General features: G+C 53.4%; 12 protein-coding genes; 6 read left to right on the forward strand and 6 right to left on the reverse strand.

Moving 5' to 3' along the window:
• Positions 1 to 272: 272 nt before the first annotated feature.
• On the forward strand, positions 273 to 1,464 carry RCC_00856 (related to novobiocin biosynthesis protein novR; the record flags this gene model as incomplete). XM_023766054.1 has 7 exons in its annotated part: positions 273 to 378; positions 437 to 520; positions 576 to 638; positions 691 to 710; positions 771 to 1,121; positions 1,177 to 1,345; positions 1,397 to 1,464. 7 exons carry the CDS (start codon positions 273 to 275, stop codon positions 1,462 to 1,464), a joined length of 861 nt encoding a protein of 286 aa, XP_023621822.1.
• Positions 1,465 to 2,104: 640 nt separating this feature from the next.
• RCC_00857 (related to polyadenylation factor I subunit 2) lies at positions 2,105 to 3,861 on the forward strand (the record flags this gene model as incomplete). XM_023766055.1 has 2 exons in its annotated part: positions 2,105 to 2,171; positions 2,228 to 3,861. The coding sequence occupies 2 exons, from the start codon at positions 2,105 to 2,107 to the stop codon at positions 3,859 to 3,861; spliced, it is 1,701 nt and encodes a 566-aa protein (XP_023621823.1).
• Positions 3,862 to 4,030: 169 nt separating this feature from the next.
• On the reverse strand, positions 4,031 to 6,170 carry RCC_00858 (uncharacterized protein; the record flags this gene model as incomplete). XM_023766056.1 has 4 exons in its annotated part: positions 4,031 to 5,157; positions 5,230 to 5,293; positions 5,349 to 6,064; positions 6,161 to 6,170. The coding sequence occupies 4 exons, from the start codon at positions 6,168 to 6,170 to the stop codon at positions 4,031 to 4,033; spliced, it is 1,917 nt and encodes a 638-aa protein (XP_023621824.1).
• A 640-nt stretch (positions 6,171 to 6,810) lies between these two features.
• RCC_00859 (related to Protein bcp1) lies at positions 6,811 to 7,710 on the forward strand (the record flags this gene model as incomplete). Its single annotated transcript, XM_023766057.1, has 1 exon — positions 6,811 to 7,710. The coding sequence occupies one exon, from the start codon at positions 6,811 to 6,813 to the stop codon at positions 7,708 to 7,710; it is 900 nt and encodes a 299-aa protein (XP_023621825.1).
• Positions 7,711 to 7,912: 202 nt separating this feature from the next.
• RCC_00860 (probable ubiquinol-cytochrome-c reductase Rieske iron-sulfur protein) lies at positions 7,913 to 8,705 on the reverse strand (the record flags this gene model as incomplete). XM_023766058.1 has 2 exons in its annotated part: positions 7,913 to 8,334; positions 8,396 to 8,705. 2 exons carry the CDS (start codon positions 8,703 to 8,705, stop codon positions 7,913 to 7,915), a joined length of 732 nt encoding a protein of 243 aa, XP_023621826.1.
• Positions 8,706 to 8,966: 261 nt separating this feature from the next.
• Positions 8,967 to 10,126, forward strand: RCC_12265 (uncharacterized protein; the record flags this gene model as incomplete). XM_023766059.1 has 3 exons in its annotated part: positions 8,967 to 9,633; positions 9,828 to 9,950; positions 10,014 to 10,126. The coding sequence occupies 3 exons, from the start codon at positions 8,967 to 8,969 to the stop codon at positions 10,124 to 10,126; spliced, it is 903 nt and encodes a 300-aa protein (XP_023621827.1).
• A 368-nt stretch (positions 10,127 to 10,494) lies between these two features.
• On the reverse strand, positions 10,495 to 13,033 carry RCC_00861 (related to topoisomerase II-associated protein; the record flags this gene model as incomplete). XM_023766060.1 has 2 exons in its annotated part: positions 10,495 to 11,212; positions 11,262 to 13,033. 2 exons carry the CDS (start codon positions 13,031 to 13,033, stop codon positions 10,495 to 10,497), a joined length of 2,490 nt encoding a protein of 829 aa, XP_023621828.1.
• A 1,244-nt stretch (positions 13,034 to 14,277) lies between these two features.
• Positions 14,278 to 15,624, forward strand: RCC_00862 (probable mannosyltransferase involved in N-linked and O-linked glycosylation; the record flags this gene model as incomplete). XM_023766061.1 has 2 exons in its annotated part: positions 14,278 to 15,508; positions 15,560 to 15,624. 2 exons carry the CDS (start codon positions 14,278 to 14,280, stop codon positions 15,622 to 15,624), a joined length of 1,296 nt encoding a protein of 431 aa, XP_023621829.1.
• A 668-nt stretch (positions 15,625 to 16,292) lies between these two features.
• RCC_00863 (uncharacterized protein) lies at positions 16,293 to 16,869 on the reverse strand (the record flags this gene model as incomplete). XM_023766062.1 has 2 exons in its annotated part: positions 16,293 to 16,601; positions 16,693 to 16,869. The coding sequence occupies 2 exons, from the start codon at positions 16,867 to 16,869 to the stop codon at positions 16,293 to 16,295; spliced, it is 486 nt and encodes a 161-aa protein (XP_023621830.1).
• A 676-nt stretch (positions 16,870 to 17,545) lies between these two features.
• Positions 17,546 to 19,848, reverse strand: RCC_00864 (uncharacterized protein; the record flags this gene model as incomplete). XM_023766063.1 has 4 exons in its annotated part: positions 17,546 to 18,481; positions 18,538 to 19,120; positions 19,172 to 19,604; positions 19,659 to 19,848. The coding sequence occupies 4 exons, from the start codon at positions 19,846 to 19,848 to the stop codon at positions 17,546 to 17,548; spliced, it is 2,142 nt and encodes a 713-aa protein (XP_023621831.1).
• A 1,061-nt stretch (positions 19,849 to 20,909) lies between these two features.
• Positions 20,910 to 21,270, reverse strand: RCC_12266 (uncharacterized protein; the record flags this gene model as incomplete). XM_023766064.1 has 2 exons in its annotated part: positions 20,910 to 21,201; positions 21,266 to 21,270. 2 exons carry the CDS (start codon positions 21,268 to 21,270, stop codon positions 20,910 to 20,912), a joined length of 297 nt encoding a protein of 98 aa, XP_023621832.1.
• Positions 21,271 to 21,566: 296 nt separating this feature from the next.
• On the forward strand, positions 21,567 to 23,054 carry RCC_00865 (related to zinc finger protein ZPR1; the record flags this gene model as incomplete). Its single annotated transcript, XM_023766065.1, has 1 exon — positions 21,567 to 23,054. One exon carries the CDS (start codon positions 21,567 to 21,569, stop codon positions 23,052 to 23,054), a length of 1,488 nt encoding a protein of 495 aa, XP_023621833.1.
• Between the last annotated feature and the right edge of the window lie 358 nt (positions 23,055 to 23,412).

A 23,412-nucleotide genomic window follows, 5' to 3' on the forward strand; every position in this document is an offset into this window, starting at 1 on the left:
AGTGGCGGTGCAGCRTGATTCACGGCCAATATCGCAGAGTTGAGTGTGGGAGGGACATCGGCCGGCCCTCCTATTGTTAACTTATGTTTCGTCGCATCAAGGGGCTGCATGACAGTGCGAGAAAGTGGTGATGCCCGCTGCCCGCGATGCGGGGAAGCTGGCATGGTTCGCCACCAAGCTTGGAGCGAGCATGCTTTATGCTCGTACGCTGGCAACTTCTTGCAATTATCCCAAGAATCGACTTCAATCGAACTGGATTCATCTTCAAAGTGATGGCTCCAACGGCAACATCCACCCTCGCAGGCGAGAGCACAGGCAATGCTGAAGTTGGCGCTTTGGGCAAATCGAAGTCGGGCAAGCAATTGAAGATAAGGTCGTGTAAGTGAGGCAGGACATCGAATGTAATGCGAAGGTCGCCAGCTCTGACCTAGTCCAGACCCTAAGTTCGAATCTCTTGAAGCAGAACGGCTTTATCGAAAGCAGCATCTTGCTGCGGCTTTCCGTGTATTTGCCGAGCGAGGTTTGTGAGGCTGTTTTGTTCGGTGACGAGAACTACAGACTGAGGCGCATATAAGGCTTTGACGAAGGCGTCGCTGGTCACATCTCTTATAGAGACCCAATATTGACAGACCATTTCTGTGCGTGTACTTGCCCGTTGAACAAACCGACGCCACAGCTAATCCAGCATAGGGCTAAACCCGCTGTCCATGGTCAGTTTCGAAGAGTCTAAAGCCTTCGTTCTTCGGAGTTTATACTCATCAAATCTCTAGCATTTCTCGCAAATCAAGGTATCGGACCTAATTCTGGTGGATGAAGAGGGCCTCGTGGTAGAGGGTGACCAGCCAATCAACGCGGCAGCGTTTGCGATCCATTCCGCCATTCACAAGGCAAGACCTGATGTCCACGCAGCATGTCATGCGCATAGCGTCTATGGCAAAGCCTTTTCCGTCTTTGGCCGCGAACTTGACATGATAACGCAGGATAGCCTCAGATTCTACCGCGACCATTCCGTTTACCCTCAATTCGGGGGCGTTGTGATAGACAGAGAAGAAGGACGGCGCATAGCAGAGCACCTGGGCTCTTGCAAGGCCATCATTCTCCAAAATCACGGTCTGCTCACTGTAAGTATCATCAGCTTCCAGATCTGGCATTGACGTTACTGATACGGTTGCTCAGGTTGGGGAGACTGTCGACGCCGCCGCCTTCTTCTTCTTATCTCTGGACAAAACTTGTCATGCTCAGCTCCTGGTGGACGCGGCAGCACACGGCAGTGGCCACAAAAAGACGTTCATTGGCGAAGAGGAGGCGCGAGACAGCTACGAGCAAGTTGGTCTTCCATCGAAAGGTAAGATACGTCAAACTGCAATGATAGCATTTTTCWGATTGAAATTTCCAGGTTGGCTCAGCTTCCAGCCATATTATGATGAGATTTTAGCAAAGACCAATGGCAGCTTCCTTGGGTGAGCGTTGTGCTGCTCGATTTCGACTCGTGGGGACGCTCTTCTCGGTGATGCCTCTTGGTTGGCAAAGGACACTGCTTCGACCAATAGCGGATGGCAACGGTTACGAGATGTCTTTGCGATTTAAACTCACGGAGAGGCATTCACGTGGTAAGATGGTGGTTTGACACGTCGTAAGGTAGATCGTTAGGGCACTGCAGGTGACGGCAAAGTTTCCACAGTCAAGGACATTGTGTACACGCATTTCGCACGCGCAAGTCCTAAGAGGACAGTGTCTGTTGTCTTGCGCCGTCACGGCGCATGCGGTCTGTTGTGTCGACGTCGGCGTCAAGTAGACGCGCCGGGTTTTGCAAAATGGGAAGCGCCTGGCCGTGGAGCGGGAGGCGGGAAGGATTTACGCTAGTGACTTCACGTCTCCCGGCAGGCGCGACCTTTGCCGCACCATCGACAACGACAAACTGCATCGAAGATTGGATTGTAGCCTCTTGTCCAAGCAGAGCATCACTTCGTCGTCTGTGACTGCATCTCGAGCAGTCTGCAAGTGCTTAAAAGGTCCATTGTGGGAGAAACGGGCTCTTTTGCGTACTTCTCAAGCGCACGCGTTTCCGGCTTTGTAACCGGAGACACGTGACACAGCTGCCGTCATGGAGCGCGACAATCAACCCGATCATCGAGAAGGCTTTCAGCGGACCCGAGGGAGGCCGAGTAGACGTGAGTAATACAGTCGTCTTGAAATGGCGGAAAGTGACTGACGGTTATACACGCAGGGAATGCCACAGATATTGGCAGTACAAACGTTCATTTCTTGCACGATCGAAGGTCAAAGGGAAGGGGACTGCATGGCTTTGAGGCAGAGAGGGTAGCCCTCAGCTATGTGGCCGATATACTCCCTCCTGCTGCACGCAAAAGTAAAGCAGTCGACTCAATTCCAGCCAAACATCTGCACTCCTCTTTCAACAAGCTCAGATTTCCTGTCAACGTGGTAAAGTGGACACCAGAAGGCCGCCGGCTCCTCACAGGCGACAGCGATGGTAATTTCACACTCTGGAACGGAACGGGATTCAACTTCGAAACCATCTATGGCCCGCATAATGGCATGGTTCGTACAGTCCAGTACGCTCACAATGGCGAGTGGTTGATCTCGGCGGACCACTCAGGCATGGTCAAGTACTTTCAGCCAAATTTCAATCCTGTCAAAGATATACAAGCACATACCGACGCAGTCAGAGGTCTGTCCTTTGCGCCCAACGACTCCAAATTCGTCACTGCATCCGATGATGCTTCTCTGAAAATTTTCGACTTCGCCAGCGGAATGGAAGACTCCCAACTGACCGGGCATCAATGGGACGCGAAGTGTGTTGACTGGCACCCCTCCAAGGGCCTCATTGTGTCGGGCTCAAAAGATCATCAGGTGAAATTATGGGATCCGCGGACCGGGCGCTGTTTGACAACACTACATGGTCATAAGAATACTGTAAACATGACAAGATTCGAACCCAGTAGAGGCTCGTTGCTGGCTTCTTGCGCGCGAGACCAGACAGTCAGGGTGTTCGATATCAACATGATGCGAGATGTATTTCTTCTGAAAGGACACGAGAAGGAGGTCAATTCGCTCGTGTGGCATCCCATCCACTCTTCGCTGCTCTCAACTGGTGGCGCAGACGGTTGCATCTACCATTATCTGCTAGACGAGCAACATCCTCCACCTGGCACACCACTGACCATCTCTCCATACGACGCTCCTAATCCGGCAGACGCTCCCGCGCAAACACTTTACCCAGCTCACAAAATCCAATACGCACATGACTACAATGTCTGGAGTATGGACTGGCATCCAATGGGCCACATCCTTGCATCAGGATCCAACGATCGTGCAACTAGATTTTGGACGCGACCGAGGCCTGGAGAAGGGTCTCTTGCAAACGACAAGTGGCACATTGGCCAAGCCGCAGCGGAGGAGAAGGGTACTTGGGGTAGAAAAGATGAACAGCGCGCGAGAGAGGAGGAGGAGGCGGAAGATGATGCGGATGCGCTGGAGGATCAGAACACATCTGGCAGACCATCGTTCCTTCCCGGTCTTCCTGGTCTTCCTGGCCTTACTGCTGCTCCTCAAGTCCAGGCCCCTCCACCTGGCGATGCCGCGCCGTTTCCCTTTCCTATGCCAGCTCTCCCTCCCGGCATGGACATGGACGCGCTCAAGGCATTGATAGCCTCTGGTCAGCTGCCTCCTCCACCTATGGGGTTCCCTCCTGGTATTCCGACAATGCCAATCATGCCGGTAATGCCGCCGCCACAGGAGAACGGTGGGGGTGGTGGATCGCGGAGACGGGCGCCCCTGCCCAGCCAACAGGACAGCTTGATGGAGGAGATGCGGCAAGGGCGATATCAGAAGCCGAGATAGAAGTGATGAAGCCGTCTAATCAGTTTTTCAACTGCCTGCAAATTGTTCAATCTTGCGTCGTAACAAGTATGTCATGAGAACAATCGCGCCCGCTATTGACGGACAGGTGATCATACATATACAGCAAGTCCTGCGTATGTAACCCATAGAAACCTCCATCACATTGAAATCAATTTTTGCTCTTCTTCTTGGAACCTCGACCGGTCTTTCCAGCTGCCAAAGACGGATCCAATCCCTCGTCTGCTAACTCGTCTCCACCATTCGCTTGATCATCGTCCCCTACAAGAGCGGCCCTAGCACGAGCTCCACCTCTCTTTCTTAGCTCGCCTGTAACACCTTGCAGGGCCGAAGGTACCTCCTTTCCGGTCTTCAAGTACCACAGTTTGAGGTTACGAGCTTTGTCCTTAAGCTGCACCTGGTTACGATCCTTGAGAACTTCGCTAACTGAGCCACCTCGGCCGTACAGCGCGAGAATTTGTGACCAATGCGGTCCACTAACCCTGTCTAACCCAGCCAGCAAGGCATCCTCTTCGGGTTTGGTCCAAGGTTGTCTGACAGTAGAGGCTGGCGCGGGGGGTTTGCTGGGATTTGGCCCGTCCCTACCGCCCTTGCCGTTCACGGACGCCGAAGCGGCGCCAGATTGCGAGGCTCTGGAGTTTGCGAAAGGTGAATTGTCTTGAGCGCCGCCCGACGTCGTTTTCGGTGTGGGTACGTTGATAATGCCGTMCACGTTTTTAGTGATGCAGGATGCGAACTCCCGTACGAAGTCAGTCCACTGATACTTTTTTGGAAGCTCGTGCAGCATCTCTGGAGAAACTGGCTCAGCAAGTAGATAACTTTTGCGTGCCCGACTGCGATCGATGAAATCATTCTCGCTGGGTGATAAGCTAGGAGCATCCGGATGGCGCGTCAGGATTTGGGCATCGAGATCATGTGGAAAGAGCTCGTCCAGCATCTYCTCTGGGTCTCCGTCACTGTTCATCAATGCCGAAATGTATGACTGAGTTTTGAGCTCGAGGTAGATTGCTCCCTGCCATTTGAGCAAACGATGACCAAGAGGGACGAAGGTCTCCATAAAGAACTCATTGAGGTGGAAGAAGCTCACATCATGCGCACCGAGAATGCTCGATACGAACGTCGCGATGTTCGCTTTGCGGATGATCTCTTGCTGGTTTGGCTGGAACATCTGAATGGCAATGGCGTCGATGAAAGGCGTTTCTCTGCTGTACACCTTTCGMGTTTGGTCAAACAGATTCTTCAGTGTTTTGTACGCTTGGTTCTCTTCGGCGTCCGCCCCTGTCTTGTGTCAGATGCTTCTACAACGACTACCATCGCTTTAGCAGGTGCGCGTTGAGCTAGGCGACCTACCTCGCATCAAGTCCTGTATTTGGTGATAGCTGGCTTTTGAAATCGTGTGTACCAGCTGAGTCGCYTGGAATTCCAATCAGTGAGTCTTCATAAGCGGCTGGGGGATCGGATGAACGGACAAGGTTATCTAGAATCGGCAAGCTTTGAATCTTCAAGTGCATACTTGCATCATCGAAGTAGAAGGCCGAGCTCTGTTTGGCAGCTTCACGCTGCGCTGCCGTCACCAATGCGCTTGGCTTCGAGTACGCGTACTGGGTTGCATGCTCCAGATCGGAATAGCTGAGAGCCGCGGCATCATCACCAGTCTCGGTGGTCGACCCGGATTGGACAGACGGTCGTGGTGGAAAATAGGGCATCGCTGTAGCAGCGGTCTGCTCTCCAACGGAATAGCTGGTAGAGGTTCCGGTTGCTTCGTATGGCTGGGATCCGCGTTGTGGCCAGGACGATGTATACGCAGCCGGATTGGAGGTCTGCTGATAGAAATAAGGCTGTTGCTGGTAACCTGCCAACTCGGGGTATGCCGACTCGGGCGGCGCCCACTGCGAATCGCCTTTGGGATGCGACGACTCTGTGGACGCTACAGCCGCGTGGCCAAAGTCGGCTCGTGAGGTGAAAGACGGCTGGTCTGCAGTTGACGTGAAAGTCTTGCGGCCCAGCACGCGCTGGGCATCCCCATTCCACTGATCATACCCCTCTGAAGTCCCGGACACGGTCTCGTCAGCTGCAGAGTCATTGAATCTGCGCCTCTTGCTCGCTTGACCGCCCTCGCCCCGTGTCGGCTCTGTCGCATCCGTTACGGGAGCAGGATTGCGACCCAAGACATACGAGTTCGCTGCTGCTTACCTCGCTGTCAGCGCATGGCTCACGCAGAGCCGCAAACATGGCGTTCGTGACATTGCAGTAGTGGTTGCGAATACGGGACAAGAATTACCTTCTTCCATTATTTGCCCTAAGAACTCCCCCCACTCTTGCGGCAGCGAAGATCAAAGGTCTGGTCATGTAAGAGCGGGATGAAGCGCAGAAGACGTATTCGTAAGAGCGATATCACCCGGAAATCATAATATCGTGATGAGGAGTATTGTTGGATCAATCAAGCAGATGATTAAGCCTCTGTTGCGACCTTCACTTGCATTTTCACAGGAGTTCCAGGCCACGTCTAATAACTATAATTCTGCAGATCGAAATCCTCCAAGTAGAACTACGGCTGGCGGCATTCGCCTTTCCATGTTCACACACCATCGCATACTTCAGAGCCATTTCTTCCATCTCCACCACTACTTGGAAGTTCGTTCAAAGATACATTAATATGTACAGGTGATGTAAACACCTGCATGAAGGTACCTAAGTATTCGGTCGGAGCGCCGGGGATTGTTCGCTTAAGTTGCCGTTTTGAGTTCTCAAAGCAAAATCTCTCACAAGCAAAACCCGGCTGCTTCCACAGCGAGACAATAAAAATACATGAACCAGCGTACGTGTATGTGTACCTAGGCACGAAAGACAGGCTTACAAGCGGCGTCACAGAACAACACATAGTCCGGAATAAATAATTCAACAAGCGAATCAACATCACAACTCGCAATCATGGGAAAGCGCAAGGCCACCGACGATAAGGTCCCCACCAAAGACAAGATGGACATCGACGGGGAGGATAGCGGCAGCTCAGACGACGAAGACATGCTCAATGTGGATTTTGAGTGGTTTTCACCCAACCAAGATGTCGACTTTCTAGGCCTCAAGACTTTACTTCGTCAGCTCTTTGATGTCGACAACCAGCTATTCGACCTCYCCGCCCTGACGGACCTCATACTGGCTCAAAATCACATTGGCTCGACGGTCAAATGTGACGGCGAAGAAAGCGATCCTTACGCTTTTCTTACAGTTTTAAATCTTCATCAGCACAAGAACAAGCCTGTCGTCAAGGACCTAATAGCCTACCTAATCGCCAGAAGCAAGATCTCCTCGGAACCCAGCATTGCTGATCAGCTCGAGAGACTTTTCTCCCCGGATGCATCTGCTCAAGTTGGATTGATCCTTACAGAGCGCTTCATCAACATGCCGCATCAGATCATCCCGCCTCTTTACACAATGCTTCAGTCCGAGATACAATCCGCACTGAAAGACAACGAGCCAGTAAAGTTCTCTCACTACCTCCTGATCTCCAAGACGTACACGGAAGTTGCGTCAAAGTTAGATGCCGAGGATGCTCAGCCTGCGAAGAAGAAGAAGGCATCATCTGCGGCGGCGGCAGAGACATTTTACTTCCATCCCGAGGACGAGGTCCTGCACAGACATGCGGTCGCGTATGCGAATTTCGACTACGAAAAACAGGGCGATGATGGTGCCAGTGATGCGAAACGCGCGTTCCAAGAAATGGGCATCAGGCCGCAAGGACATCTGGTCTTGGTGGACGGCGGCAAGTTTGATGGTGCTGTGAAGGCGGTGGTTGAGTACTTGGGCGGGAGTGATGGACAAAGCGCTTAGCGCTCCAAGCACAACTATGCACCGAGCACCATAGATTCCGGTAGAAAGTCTCATACAGACACATTGGGACTCGCTAAAAAAGATGTATCTTAACTGTACAGGAGCCGGTAGGCCTTTTCTTTTGCCTGTCCAACTCACACTAACTCGCCTCGATGCTCATTCCTCTTCCGTGCCTCTAGTTCTCCGAAACAACATCAATGCTCTAACCAATAACTAGAGCACCGTCCTCTGGAAAGTCATATGCAGGCACCTCCAAGTTCAATGGCGCAGGGCCCTTCCGAATACGGCCAGAGATATCATAATGGCTTCCGTGACACGGGCAGAACCAGCCTCCAAAATCGCCGGCCTCTCCAATGGGCACACATCCCAAGTGCGTGCACACACCCAACATGATGAGCCACTCTGGCTTCTTGACGCGGTCAGAGTCGGGCTGTGGGTCACGCAGCTGCTTCCAGTCGTAGTCCTCGGCCTCCTTAATCTCATCGCCTGTGCGGTGACGGATGAAAACGGRCTTGCCACGCCACTTGATAATGACATTCTTGCCCTCGGGAATGGAGGCGAGGTCGACTTCAACCTTGGCCTGCGCGAGCACGTCGGCCGAGGCAGACATGTTTACCAGGAAGTCTACCAACGCGTTAGCATCAGCCATTGGTAACTACCACCCAGACTAGGGCATGTGTCTCACCTTGCACGGTGTTCTTCGCACCAAGTGCGGAGACACCTCCCATGGCGCCAACCATGAAGTACTGGAACAGCTTGTTGCTTGTCTCGCTGCCCGAGCGGTATTTCTTGAAGCTGGGGATGGCGGTGGTGTCCTGCTTGCCACTGGTACCGCGGGAGAAGGGGGATGAGTAGTGCGCTTGCGAGGTCGAGGCATCGGCGTAGGTTCTGCTGTTGCTGCACTGAGCCACGGCGGCCGAGGAGCGTAGAGCAGGAGTCTGCTGACGCGCCGCGTGGCGGACCAGCGAAGTGGCTGCTTTCGTGGGAAGTGACATTGTGATTGTGAGATCTGACGGAGATCGAGGTGGGGGCGGAGTTGTCAAGCTCGCGGCGCAATTGGACCTGATGAAGCAGAGGCGAGTGGTATGGTGATGCGTTGGAGATGTTGCCAAAATCAAAGCTGATTTCCAAAGATCTGATTGGTCGTAGCGGCCGTAGCTTCCGTTTAGATGAGACTAACATTCTTCGCTACTTCCCGAACATCCTCGCGCATCAGACAACATCCGTGTTTCGTTTTCCAAAAAGGAAACCAAGCCATGTCGTCCTCTACTGCGAGTACAGTATCAAAGCGCCGTGCTGAAGAAGACGAAACTTCACAATTGAAACGAGTGGCTCGCGAATCGAAGCGACTGAAGACTGATGAGAACCCGATGTCGTCCAACGGGCAACAGAACATCTCTCGTTATTTCGCCTGCAAGGACATCAAGACCAGAAAAAAGCCCTCACCGCGCGATTCGGATGACGGTGCTAGCAAATCTCGCTCCGCTTCCAGCGAGAGAGCCTCAGCCAAGGTAGCGTCACAGCGTAAGGATGGTTCAATATCTCCTCCACCATTCTCTCTTCACAGAAAGCCCTCGACGTCTCTAAAAGCAGGAAATCCAGATGCTTCAGGGCTGAAAGCATGCAAGAACGAAGCCATTGATGGCAACGACGTCTGGCCTCTGAAGATCAAAGAGCACGTAGGGGATATATTCGCGGCTCCATCAGACGCTCTCCTGATACATGCATGCAACTGTAAAGGCTGGTGGGGGAAAGGAATTGCGGCAGATTTCAAGAAAAAATATCCGGCTGCGTTCAAAATCTACCAAATTCACTGCAAGAAACCCGACAAGCAGCTTATAGGAAAGGCTCTACTTATTCCGCCACAACCAACCGATCGTCACCAACACTACGTCGGTTGCATTTTCACGTCCTTGGCTGTCGGTAAGTCACGCGCTGCATTGGCTATACAATGCACATGGGTAGAGAGCGTATGTTGGTTATGAAGACCACGCTATCCAAAAGGGCTGTGATGCATTCATCTCACGATGTCACCGAGATTGGGGACATCTCTCGTCAGGAAGCGGGCCTTGGGTACGCAAGAGTCACGACCATGCATATATACTGACAGTAGTCAGGCTACAAGGTAGATCCACCCCACAAGATCCTTGGAGCTACCGCTACAGCCATGACAGACCTGCTAGCCCAAGCCAGATCTCACATCTCGGATGGCAAAGGCGACATCAGCGAAGTCCGGATCTGTAAGAGTAAGTTCTGCAACACTTGGTTTCATACTTTTTATCACCTCTAACATCACAAAACAGTCAATTCTGGGCTTTTCAAGGTCGAGTGGAAAAACACCCTCGAGGTACTCAAGACCGAGGTTGAACCTCAAGGCTTCGGTTCACTTGAGGTCTTTTCAATGTCAGGCGGCTGAGCCTCTTGCAATAAATACCATACTGGAAGGGGCGAAATGCGACGGTTTCCGCTTCGCTTTCTGCACCTAGTGCAAGGCCATACACGGCCGGAGCAGACGCGGCCATGGCAGAGCTACGCACGCTGCTGTCAACGAGATGACGCCATGTGCTCATACAAACGAAGTTGTACGAGTCAAGCTCCATGACTCTATCAAGCCAGGACACCGAAAGTGGGTTCATATCGTAGTCCAACAGCATACGAAATACACCGAGATCAGACAGTATGTGAACAATGAAACGCAGCTCGCTCAAAATCGTGTAATTTCCACCACAGCAGTAAACTTTCGGCACCTCCATCATTCAAGTAAGACCTGCCCGCCACAGAATCTCATCCAAGCAGCTCTACGTCCAATCCGATAGCCCGCATGAACAAGTTGACGTCTCCCAACCTCTTCGCGCTCATCGCCTCCGGGAGCGTCTTGCTAACAGCCACAGTCTCCATGACGCGATCCTTCACTCCCAAGACCAATCTCTGCTGTTGATCAGGGCTGGCACCCACACCCATAGCCGCCAAGAACTGCCAGACATGCACGTCTTCACTCGCACTAACGTTCGTATCGGTAGGGAACAAGAAAGGCAGAACAGGCTCAACGGTATCGAATAATCTGCCGTAAAGTTCTGCCCATTGCTGCCAGTCCTCGTTCGCGGCCGGTTGCTGCCTGACAAGCTCGGCGCGAGAGATGAGCATTGTGAGGATGCTGACGCCAATCTTGGTGCGTACTATCGCTTGGACGTGAACGCGGTCGAGAACGAGGCCGAGGAGACCGATGATGATGTTCAATGGTGCTTCATTCACGTAGAGGAAGAGCGGCGGCATCATGGCAGCGCTGAAGAGCTCGACTTCCTCCTTTACGCGTGCGGGAAGAGAAGTATTGTCTGCGGGTGGGTATGCGTCACGGATGACGTCGAGAACATCGAGGTGGATGGCGATGAGAGTGAGCATGGTAAGACGCTGATTTTCGTCCAGGTGGCGGAAGACGCGAGGAATGACTTTCTTCCCCTTGCTGTGAGAGAGTATCTGAATGAAGGGATGCGGCGCAGTTGGGCTGTCGCGACTGTTAGTTTGGTATCATGCATACCAATGATTAGACATACCTTGGGTGGATTGGCTCCATCACTTTCAGTGCCTCCCACAATTGCTGATTGAGCTCCTGCATCGCACTCCGCCACTTCATGTGCCCTTCTATGACATCTGGAGAGCTCTCCTCGGTTGGCGGGTCAGGTATACGTCTTTCGTGGTCCTCCAGCTTCATCAACGTGGTGTAGAGATGCTCAATGTGTCGGAGCGCCGTCTTGCGGTCGGCAGGCTTTGGTGCTTGTCTCGTTCTGGCTTCGGAGTCGGTCCGCTTGATATTAAGAAGCGGACGTGGTGTCTTGGAGTTGCTAAAGGCAATCTTGCCAAGAGAGCCTTCCATGACGAGGGACTTGTTTTTGGGGCGAGCTTTGGCAGCCTCTACAGCGCGTGCCACTTGCTGCTCCATCCGCTGCACGTGGTTGTCTCCACCTCTTGGGTGATGGCGACTGCGGCCATAACCATAGCGGCTACCAGTCTGGAAAAGATAGGTTTGGGCGAATTGGTTCAATGGCTGACCAGGGCCACTGCGAGGCGGTCCGCGGATCTGAGCATAGACCTGGTAGTAAAAGTCCTCGGCAAGTTGCTCCTCACTTCCGGGCTCGTTGTCAACACCACCAGTAGCGGTCAATAACTGCTGCAGCTGGATTCGTGTTATGAAATTCTTGTCCTGAGGGGTCATGAGGCCATTGTTTTTGCTGAGCAGAGATATCTTGTGGTTACGCTTTGCACGCTTCGCATCCTCGAGGAGATATGCTTCGCGCTCCTCCGGACCCATGTCCGTCATCTGCTGAGCTTGCGTGATTGGGGGACCATGGTAGGATGGACCACGCTGGTGACCGTTTTGTTGCCCATTGCGTTGTACCGGTCCACGCGGATGCTGCAGAATGTGAGGCGGGCCCATTGGCATGCCGACGGGGGGTGGCTGTTGGAACTGCATTTGCTGCGGGAGCTGGGGTTGCATAGCTTGATACTGGGGACGGCCATTACCAGGCGATGTCTGTCGCTGGGGATGCTGAGGCGCCCGTAAGTTCTGCTCGTGCTGCTGGTATGAAGGGCCTGGCATATGCTGTTGCTGCGGCTGCTGCTGAGGAGGAGGACCTGGGCGTTGCAGGATCTGCGGCCCTTGCTGCTGCTGGGGGGGCTGAGGAGAGGGAGCACCACCAAGCCCGAGCATGTTCTTCAAGCCAAGCGTCTGCGACTGAACGTCTTGGAAAGGCGGCGCTGGTGGCGTCGCCCTCGACTGCGAGCGCATCATCGCCTCGACGTCCTCTAGGCTCATCATCTTGGGGGCCGATCCCGGCATTGGCTGCTGCTGCTGCTGCTGCTGTGGTGGCTCTGCCGACTTCCTGCCGATGGACTGTCCCCAAATGGATGCATCTGCTTCCAGCTTGGGGATGTATTCGGGCTGCTTGTAGGCCTCATAGCCGGTTCGTGCTGTCTTTTGAGCGCGCGCCTGCATCATCGGCTCGCGGGCATGGTGCAGCGCCTGCTCCTCCAGCAGCGTATCGCGGACTCTCGCCGTCTTGCCAGCAAAGTCAAAGTCTCTTCCCACGGCATCCCTTGTGACTGGCTCATCGCCGCCAAAGGTATCGTCGTTGAAAGTATCTCCCGACTCTTGCAAGTGCTGTCCCAGACCATCGTAGGTCTGCTCAAAGTCCAGAACCTCGTCATCGTCGCCACCACCTGCACCGCTCAAACCGGCGAAGGGGTCATGGCTGTCGAACATGCCGCGAGAGGTTTGCTGCGGCGCCCGGTCACGGGGCAGCGTCGCATCGAAGCCAAAGAATGACATGGCAGCTGGCCACCTTTCAGTCAGTGGTGGATGTTGGAGATGTTGAAGCGGAGCAGAAGAATGATTGATCWGTAGGAGGGCGCTCCGGCGCCAGTATGAGTGGTGATGTCACACGCAGGTGAAGGTRCAATTGCACGAGTGAGGCCAGTCCGGGAGCTGGTATGATGTTTTGGATGTTGCTTTCGCTGGTCGTACCTAAGGTAAGGTACTTTGGAGCGGCCAAGTTGGCTTTCGCTTCCGAGTGGGGCAACAACGTTCTGTGCGGCCTTCACTTGACTTGGGCAACTCCTGTCTTTGACCTAAATCTATGATTCACATGWCGGGACGTGCCTTGGATTCATCTGGCGTCCAGAACGATCTGGTGAAGTGAAGCATGGAACATGAACCCTCCCAGGTACACTCATGTTTGTTGTTGCGGTTGGACGGCAAAGGGGCGTATGTACCTACAGTATCATGCCCGAGCGACAAAACACAGTCCGGGCTTGATGTCTTCCCTAATGCAGGCCCATCGTACACCTTCCATTCCCCATTGAACAAGGGCGACTGGAGTACTCGCTATAGCTTCGCCATGTGTGGTAATAATATACTTTGTACGGTGGCAGCTCATCATCATTACCCATAATTCCCATCCAACACGCGACAGACACGTCGGCAACGAGGGATGGCGTGCGGGCTGCAATCTACCGAGACGTACATACGTATAGGTTCCGAAAATAGGTACATTGATCTATTGTTGCCCCGTCTTCTCCAACGCGAGGAGATTCACGGACCAGCAAGCCGATGGATTCCGCGCAGGCATGAAGGCTTCAGTTGCACATTATTGGCAGCCTCCAAGCGACATGGTGTGTACCTAGGTAACTAACAAAAAAAGGAGCACAAAGATCGGTGCCCTGGGCTGGTTCCCGTTCATGCATTCCTGGGATTTTGCCTTTGCGGACCCACGCTGACAACCCTGAACATTTCCTGGAACTCTGTTCACTCCGGCCCTCCCGTCCTCTCACTGCCGGATCAAGTCCACCTACCTCCACCGTTCCATTGTCTTCTTCTTCCACTTTACTTCTTCTTCTCGTCAATCTTTCCTTGCCCCGACCTTGCCGTGCCGCACGCGAGGCAGCATAACGTGCGCTTCGCGACTGCGACGACCTCATCCATCCACCCACCTCGATCGCCCACGCGACCAAGCCCCTGGCTGGGCTTCGATTCCATTTCATCGCCGACCGTCTGACGCCGACACACGTTGCGACATGGCCGGCTCAACCAAGTACCTCCGCTACATTCTGTTCGCCTTTGTGGCCATTGTCGTCATCTTCTTCATCTCCTCGTCCTCGCAGGTTCCCGGCGGCACTCACCTCCAATCCGCCGCCGAGGTGCTGAAGGCCCAGGGATTGTTCAAAGGCACCCACGACACTGCCACCTCCAACACGGGCAATGCATTCGTGCAAGATCCACCAAAAGATGAGAAGATCGCCGTGCCGCAGCACAATCTCCCCGTCTCCCACGATACCTCGCCCAAACCCGATGCGGGCACGAGCCAGAGCCTGCTGCCTGCTGTCAAGGCCCCGGGTGCGCGCATGAACGCGACTTTCGTGACACTTGCGCGAAACTCCGACGTGTGGGAGATCTCGCGCAGTATCCGACAGGTCGAGGACCGCTTCAACCGGAATTACAACTACGACTGGGTCTTCCTCAACGACGCCGAATTCGATGACCAGTTCAAAAAGGTCACCACTGCTCTCACCTCTGGCAAAGCAAAGTACGGCAAGATTGATTCGGCGCATTGGGGATTCCCTGATTTCATCGACCAGGAAAAGGCGAAGAAGGTGCGCGAGGACATGAAGGAGCGCAAGATCATCTACGGCGACAGCATCAGCTACAGGCACATGTGCCGTTACGAGTCGGGCTTTTTCTTCCGCCACCCTCTTCTGCTCGAGTACGAGTGGTACTGGCGCGTGGAGCCCTCGATTGAGCTGTACTGTGATGTGGGCTACGACCCCTTCAAATTCATGGCAGACAACAAGAAAAAGTACAGCTTCGTGCTTTCTCTCTACGAGTATGTGGAGACTATTCCAACCCTCTGGGACAGCGTGAAGAAATTCATGAAGCAGCACCCGGAGCACATCGCAGAGGACAACAGCATGGCGTGGCTCTCAGACGATGGTGGCGAGACCTACAACCACTGCCATTTCTGGTCCAACTTTGAGATTGGCAATTTGGATTGGCTGCGAAGCCCGGCATACATCGACTACTTTGAGCAGTTGGACAAAGATGGCGGTTTCTTCTACGAGCGCTGGGGCGATGCGCCAGTGCACTCCATTGCAGCAGCACTGATGCTGAAGAAGGACGAGATTCACTTCTTCAATGACATTGCGTACTACCACGTGCCATTCACCCACTGTCCGACTGGCGAGCAAATCAGGCTCGACAACAAATGCCACTGTAACCCCAAAGACAACTTTGACTGGAATGGTTACTCTTGTAGGCGTGCCCTTCATATTGCATGAGCTCAAATACTGACAACATTCGCAGGCACTAAACGCTGGTACGAAATGAACAAGACGCCCATGCCTGCCGGTTYCGAGAAGGAACAGTGACTGAAAGGTCGCTATTCTGATATCGCGCACTACTGGCGATGGCCACTCGCGCTCTCATGCACATCCTTGGTGCTCCTCCTCGTTCTTCTCCTCTTTCGTCCTGCTCAACGCGCATACTGCGCCGTTTCCCACGCGATCCGCAAGCATAATGCCAGCAGGTTCGCAGAAGAGCGATGGGCCCCACATCATGCGGCAGTGACGAAGCAGTTTCGGCCGTGAGGCTGCAAGCGAGAAAAGAGGTTTACCTTTCTGTATTACTTGAGGTGGAGGCATTTCTTTGGAGTTTTTCATCCTTTGCTATGCTGGACACCAACGGCCTATGGGAGATGATGAGGCGTGGATAGTATGGGACTTTCAGAGCGATTGGCAGGCGTTGTCAGCGACGAATGATTGGGTCCATACCGGGCTACGGACTTGTGCTATTAGCTGCGATACCATACAATCTACGACGGCGAGGAGATTTTCGTCTGAACTGAAGCTTGTCTTGTCAGGGGGAGGGTGCATTCAAGTGCTTCTTATTTCCTCTGCGGCTTTCAAGCATCCAATACTTCAATGCTGTCCCACGCAGTAAAAGTGTGGAGGGCATGAACAAGGCGAGCGAAATATCGAGCGCATGACAATTGTCGCCTAAGGAGGTTCCCAAAATACCCATCTCTGGTCAATATTTCTCATTCAGTAAAAACCGTTCCAGTGACCTCGCGCATAGCCTCCACCTCTCGATCACGAACCACATACTCCCACCCATCCACAACCTCCCCACTCCCCAATCTCCACCCATAAATATTCGTAAAAGTCCAACCTCTCCCCTCAAACGCACTCCCTGCTTGAGGGCGAAAATTCCATTCCAGCCAGCACGTCACCGCCGAATCGCTATACGCACGCGTCTCGATATTCTGAAGCAATAAGCAAGTCCCCAATCCTGTGCTAATATTCTTCTTCATTTCCACTTGGATGAGAWTGGCTGCTTCCGCTTGAGTCTTTATTCGGAAAGAGTGGGGATTAGTTTGGTGGTTCCATACATATATATAGACTAATGAAGATGATGTCGTCGTGTAAAGAATCACTCACCTCAAAGCGTGAAATCTGGCCGTTGGTGAAGAATGTCACTCCAGGACGGTAATGTTTGGAGACTTTGTCCGCGAGAGCTGCGACTTTTTCGGTGGAGCAGGCATCGGGGGAGGAGAAGAGAGCGGCGTATGTCTCTGCGAATTGTTGAGCCTTGCTTTCGAGTTCGGAGGCGGCCATGTTCGGTGGTTGGTTGGTTGGATTTTTGGGTGATGGAGTTTGTTTGTTTTTGTTGGTCGAGTTGGATTCACCTTTGGAGCTCCTTGCTACGGAATTGCGGCTTACACATCTTTGTGTTGCAGATAGAGACACACCCGCCCTGTGCCACGATGCACCACGTTCAGACTTGTCTCTTGATAGTTCGACTTGAATCGTTAATACGGCAGAACCATCGTGTTGAGGAAGTGTAATGGAATGACCGAGCTGCCACACCATTTCTCCCTCCTAGCATTTGCCTAGGGGCCCTCAAATAGTCAATCATTGAGCATTGCGTTCGTCACACACTGTGACGAGAGATTTAACTTGAGTTTATGATTGATCATTTGTATAGTGCCTTGGAAARTGCTGTATCTGTTTAGCGAAAAGGGAAAAATAAACATTAGCCCAAACTTCTTGAATGAAGTTTCTGGGTAGTGGACCGTGGCCATTGCGGTCCCAATCGTGTCCAAAGGAAATCGAGGGCAAGCTCATCACTCCCTCCATATCCGTGTCTGTTGGTCGACTTGGTGTTCCTCTGCTTCAGGCAACCACATGTGTCCTTCCTGTAGTCCTGTCCGCATTCCGCCCAATCCGCCCCGGACGCCGTCTATCATCAGCTTTGTCTTTGTGTGGTTTGTAGTAAAACATGTCAACGACATCAGCTTCCAGCCAACCACGAGCTGAGACCGATCAAGACCAGGGTGTAAATTACTGCGAGGCAGTTGCGGACGTAGCGCCAGGCAGACCATCCGTCTCTCCTGAGCTGCACTCTGTACTCCTCCTTGGGATGGGCGACACCAGTCTTGGGGTCTCTGTCCAAAAGATCCTCACGCTCGGGTGTGGTGGGAGGGTTGATCAAGTAGAGGATTGGGCCAAGGGCTGAGATAACATTTTGGAGCCAGAGGAGTGGTGGCCATCCAATGCGGGTGACGACGTAGACGAATTGGTCCAAGTCGGAGACAATCAACACATCGTAGGCGCCTTTGACTGCTCCTTTGGTGATGACACGCGCGACGCAGAGTCCCACACCAATGATGCATGTAATGACAAACAGGACATGGATGATGACTCGGTGGTGGATGAGGGTGACATAGGCGCGGCGGACGAACGGCGCACGATTGGCGGCGCTTCGTTCTTGCAGACTGCTGGTGATGCTACCGGAGGCGGTGAAACCAGTGGCCCGGSCACCGAATCTTCTCGGCAGAATGAACGAGCGGAAGAAAGCGGAGAGGATGTAAGGTCCCATCCACTGTTCGAGTTCGGCGTCGTAAGATGGAGCGCGCGGGTCGTACCACCCGTTACCGATGCCTGCTAACAAGCCCATCGTGCCCTGGTGACTCCAGTGGCAGAGCATCCAGATCGTCACGAGGCGGATGAGCCACACGAGCTGTTCCTGGCTGGTCCAGATGACCATGGGATATCCACAAAGAAGAGCAAAGGGGATGCTAATGTAGCTGAGCGCGATGGGAATTTGCACAATCTGGCGCAGGTCGAACGCCATACCGGCAAGTCTCTGCAGGATGGTGAGGTGTCTACCGCGGTGGCCCCAAAGACGGAAGTTGAAGAGAAAGGCAGTCTGAACGTGTCCAACGAACTACACGAAGATGTCAGTGGCGGTGCGGATTGACAGAAGACATGGTGCAAACTTACCCAGCGAGTACGCTGCTTGACATGAGCGAAGAAGGATTCGGGGACGGATCCGTACTGAAGAGTCTCGTGGACAAAGCCGGTCTTCCAGCCTGAACCCAACATCGTAGCGGAACAGCAGACGTCCTCGGAAAGTGACTCGACCGGGAAACCATTGATGCTCTCGAGAGCCTCACGACGTGCAACGTAGCCGCTGCCCAAGCAATCTGCGTGACCGAGCGCATCGTTGACGACTTCTGTAATTCCAGCAAAGTGAGACATGGTCTGCGTCAACGGGTCGTTGACTGGCAAGTCGTAGAAAGTCTGAGGCGGGCAGACGAGAGCCATCTTTGCTTCGTCGATGAGATGGGGCAACATGGTTCGTAGCCATTGAGGTTCGGGAATCATGTCGGCGTCAAGACCGGCGACGTACTCAGAGATGGTGGATCCGGCGCCATTGTCGACAACGCAGGCGTAGGCTTCGCTCTGGGCTGAGCTTTGCAAGGATGAGCAGCTGGACATTTCGCGGATTTCGTACGTGGCCTTTGGCTTGTGAGGGAGGAGGCTGTCTTCGGAGGAGTTCACCATGTCGACCATCGTAAAATGCCTACGGAGCCAGTCAGTGAATGCTGGTGAATGCAGAGGAGGACAAACTGACTCCCGAAGATTCACATTGGTCTGCAGAGTGGCTTCTGGCTTATCCATTACAGGACTGTAGCTCTGTGGGTGGAAGCGGGGAGTCATGCGAGAGTACTTCAGGCCGTGGTTCAGGTTTCCGGCCTTGTAGTCCTTCACCGGCCCTTTGACGCGAGCGGTGTAATAGACGTGCGGGTATGTCTCCCTCATCTCCAAGATAGCAGCCTTGACGGTGGGTGAGCCGCCATCATCGCAGACGAAGACGCGGTAGCGGTCAGCAGGGTAGTCCAATACGCAGGCGGCGCGAGCAGTGTCGAGAATGATGTCCAGATCCTCATTGCAGCAAGTGATGAGGATATCCACACTTGGCACATCGTCTCCATCCAGAACATCCTTCTTGCGCCTCGGCATGTCAAGGGCCAGCGCTCTCAAAGTGTACGGCAGTGTGTTTGGGACTAGAGTAGTGTTAGCCAGGGAGTTCCGGAGGCGAACCGAATGCTGCGACTCACGGAGCGTCAAGAGCTCAATGATGAAGAAGAACCATGCCATTCCCAGCGATTGCGGGTTCCTCGCGATGTTCTGCTGAGCCTCGATAAGGCACTTGAATCGGAAGCCCAAGTAAACAACCAACGAAGCGAGACATAGCAGAGCTGTGGTGGGCATCATGCGCCAAACGACTTTGAGTAATAGACCACCCATTGTGTAGTTTGCTGGTCTGCTAGTGTTAGTTTGTTGTTGCCCTGCTGTGCTTTGGTTGTGTGATGCAGATATCAAATGATTCCAAGAGGTGCGCAGCTCACTTATACAATCCATGCAGCGTTGTTTTTCCTCCCTAAGTGGCCGTGGCAATACAGTTAACTCATGCTGATCTTCGGTTTACCAAATTCACGGACACCGGCCAGAGACGTTTGACAGGTGTCAAACATCGTGCAAGCAGTCTTCTGAGCGATTGGACGTTTACCACCTGGAGGGGCTCTGGGTGGAGGCACGACATTGGCAGGCGTTGAGAGCGTGGCCTGGAGACGGCCCTTCTGTAATTGCGAAATGGTTTCGCAGCACATGCGGGCACCCAGACGCCGGGTCAACGCAAGCAGAGATGATTGGCACTCTGCATGCTTGCATAGATCGACTTGGGTCCATCGGTTGCTCGGCCTTGATGTCAGTCGGCTTGGCTGGTAGGGCCTCACTCAGCCAAGAGAATCTCTGTTCGAGGGAGGGAAATAGATTGAGTTGGCCGTTAGGGACAAGCCGATGAACTGTAGGTAGCGTCTCTCAACTTTCAAGCATTTGGCCTGCAAGGAGTGGCCTAGCAACGACATTAGGTCGACAACGGATGCAGAAGGACCAGTGGCCGCATCCCCCGAATAGGAAATGGCGGAAGCGGGAATGACCATCCGATGTGGAAAGTGGAGTGCCCACTCTGAACGGTGTCTTGTGCTTGCTGCAATACACGCCGGTGAGCTTCAAAGTACATCTGCCGGGCGAATCGGCAGGCCGGTAGCATGCTTGTGTAAAACAGCGAATATGAAGGGCGGATAGCCACAGCCAAGGGCGAGCTCTTGGCCGTGCTGGTGGCCGCTGTCTGTTTCAAGAGGATTGCAGCAAGTTGCGTTCCATGCCTCGCAATGCACCAAATCGAACGATGAGATCTTGCGGGCTTGCCTGCGAGCGATACCTGTTCGTAGTAGACGGACGTCGGCATTGCCAAGCTGTAGAATGTCGCTGATTGAGGCCCCCTCCATCGTCATTTGACAACTGCCTTACCTTACACATGCCCGGACTCCACTTATAACAGCTGCAAAGGCCTCGAGATTGCATGACGWCCGCTTCTCACTTGTGGTGTGCAATTGGCAAGACTGACCACTTGGCCAATGATCCAATGCGTGCTGGCGATGCTGCGCTTTGCGGAGGGCGGTGCGGTGTGGTACTCCATGTCGGCAATCACAGGAGAAGTTTGGCTCGCCATGTTTCCAGAACGTTTTCAAGACAGGAGAAGTGCAGAACTTCCAAACAGCCTGCAAGATGTGCTTTCGACAATCGAGATGGCATCCCCTGAATCGAACTTTAGCTTCCATCATCTGGTCTCGGATCATGCATAATCTTGCGGAGAGCGTACCACATCTCTCACGTTCCCGTCGCTCCGTCCAAGCCATCATCTCATTTCCATCATACTTGACACCGATCCCCTCTAAGCGCATGCCCATCTTCGACGCCCCTCATCACCAATGCCCGCTCTGTACTGTATGTTCACTCATCTGCGAGTTCGAGTGCACAGCAATGAGGTGCGAAGCCGAAGCCGCTGGAAAAGATAAGCAGCGGGGATTACATCATGCTCAAAATTCTCATCTGCAAGCACTTTCGGAATGGTGTGAGTGGGTGTTCCCTCTTCCTTACTTCACCATACACCTCTCTGCAACATGGCGGAAACGAATGGAACCAAGCTCTCCGGAGCATCTCTCGCGAAAGATTTGTTTGAGGACATGGGACGTCAGGTGGACGGCATGACAAACGGTGTCGATGTGGAGCAAAAGGTGGTGGAAGAGATCCAGAGTCTATGCATGAACTGCCACGAGGACGGTATGACACGCTTGCTCCTCACCAAGATCCCCTTCTTCCGCGAGATTGTCATCATGTCATTCTCGTGTGAGAGCTGCGGCTTCCACAACAACGAGATCCAATCCGCGGGCGAGATACAGCCAAAAGGCGCCAAGTACGCCTTCAAGATGGAGCGAAACGACGATTTTCAACGACAGGTGGTCAAGAGTGATATCTGTGCGTTTCGGATAGAGGACATTGACCTAGAAATCCCTCCAGGCAAAGGTCAATACACCAATCTCGAAGGCATCATCAGCGCCGTGAAGCTGGATCTTGAAAGCCATCAGGAGGAACGCATGAAGCAGATGCCGGAGGTTGGAGCAAAGGTCGCAGGGGTGATCACCACTCTGACTGATATGCTGGAGGGTCGGCGGTTCCCATTCATGGTATCGGCGGACGACCCGAGTGGAAACAGCTCTATCGAGCCACGGCCAGGTGACGCGGCGGGCAAATGGGCAAAGAGCGATTACAACCGGACCCCAGCACAAAATGCAGTACTAGGACTCGGTGACGACATCCCACAGCCAGCATCGCAAGCACCTTCAACAGAGATCCGTCCCGAGTACCACGCTGCAGGCATGGTAGGCGCAGAGGAGTCAACAACTCAAGGCAACAACGTGGATCAGGAAGACGACATTGTCGAGAACCAAGTTTACACTTTCCCCGCTTCATGTCCAGGCTGCACGCGACCTTGTGCAACGAACATGAAAATGGTCAACATTCCGTACTTCAAGCAGGTCGTACTCATGTCGACAGTGTGCGACGCATGCGGTTATCGAAGCAACGAGGTCAAGACAGGTGGTGAGGTTCCTGAGAAAGGTCGCAAGATAACTCTCAAGGTCACCAGCAGCGAGGATCTCGGACGAGACATCCTTAAGAGTGAAAGTGCTTCTCTTGTCTGCCCAGAATTGCAGCTACGAGTGGAGCCTGGTACTATGGGCGGCCGCTTCACTACAGTGGAGGGTATCATGACTCAGATCCGCAAAGACCTTCGAGGCCAAGCTTTTGGGCTGGAAGATGGCGATGCGGAAGTGCCCAATGGTGGCGGTGACTCGATGGCGGAAGGAAGCAAGAAGCAATGGGAAGACTTCTTTGCCTCGTTGACGGACGCTATCGAGGGTCGCAAGGAATTTACCCTCGTGCTTGAAGATCCTTTGGCAGGCTCATACGTTCAGAGTTTGACTGCACCGGAGCCTGATCCCAAGATAGAGCTACTTGACTATGAGCGGACCGAGGAGGAGATGGAAGATCTTGGGTTGAATGACATCGTCACGGAAGGCTATGAGCAAACTGAGGAAGCGACCTCATGAAAAATTTCGGAGGAGCATGTGCGAGATGCAGACGTTGCAGATGTGCCGCTATGCACGACCGGGCACGTACGAGTTGATGATTAGATGAGGAATGGAGAAACGGCGTGGTGGCTGTAAGGTTGGATCAACGGCCGCTACCAAGCAAGCGCCTTGCTGGCTCACTTCGCCATTCTTCCACTCTGTTTTTTTGTACTGCGATTCATCCCGAGCACTCCGCACATATTGACGCCACCCTGTACACGACCATCGAGAACACGCATTTCCAGATGCAATAGAGTCAACACCATCCCAGGTTTTGGATTACTTCATCTCAAGTTGGAGCAAGGCGGATAATGAAACGCAAGAGTTGGATATTCGC

This window comes from Ramularia collo-cygni (assembly GCF_900074925.1).
Source record: "Ramularia collo-cygni strain URUG2 genome assembly, contig: RCC_scaffold01, whole genome shotgun sequence".
In the NCBI taxonomy this organism is placed as follows: Eukaryota; Fungi; Ascomycota; class Dothideomycetes; order Mycosphaerellales; family Mycosphaerellaceae; genus Ramularia; species Ramularia collo-cygni.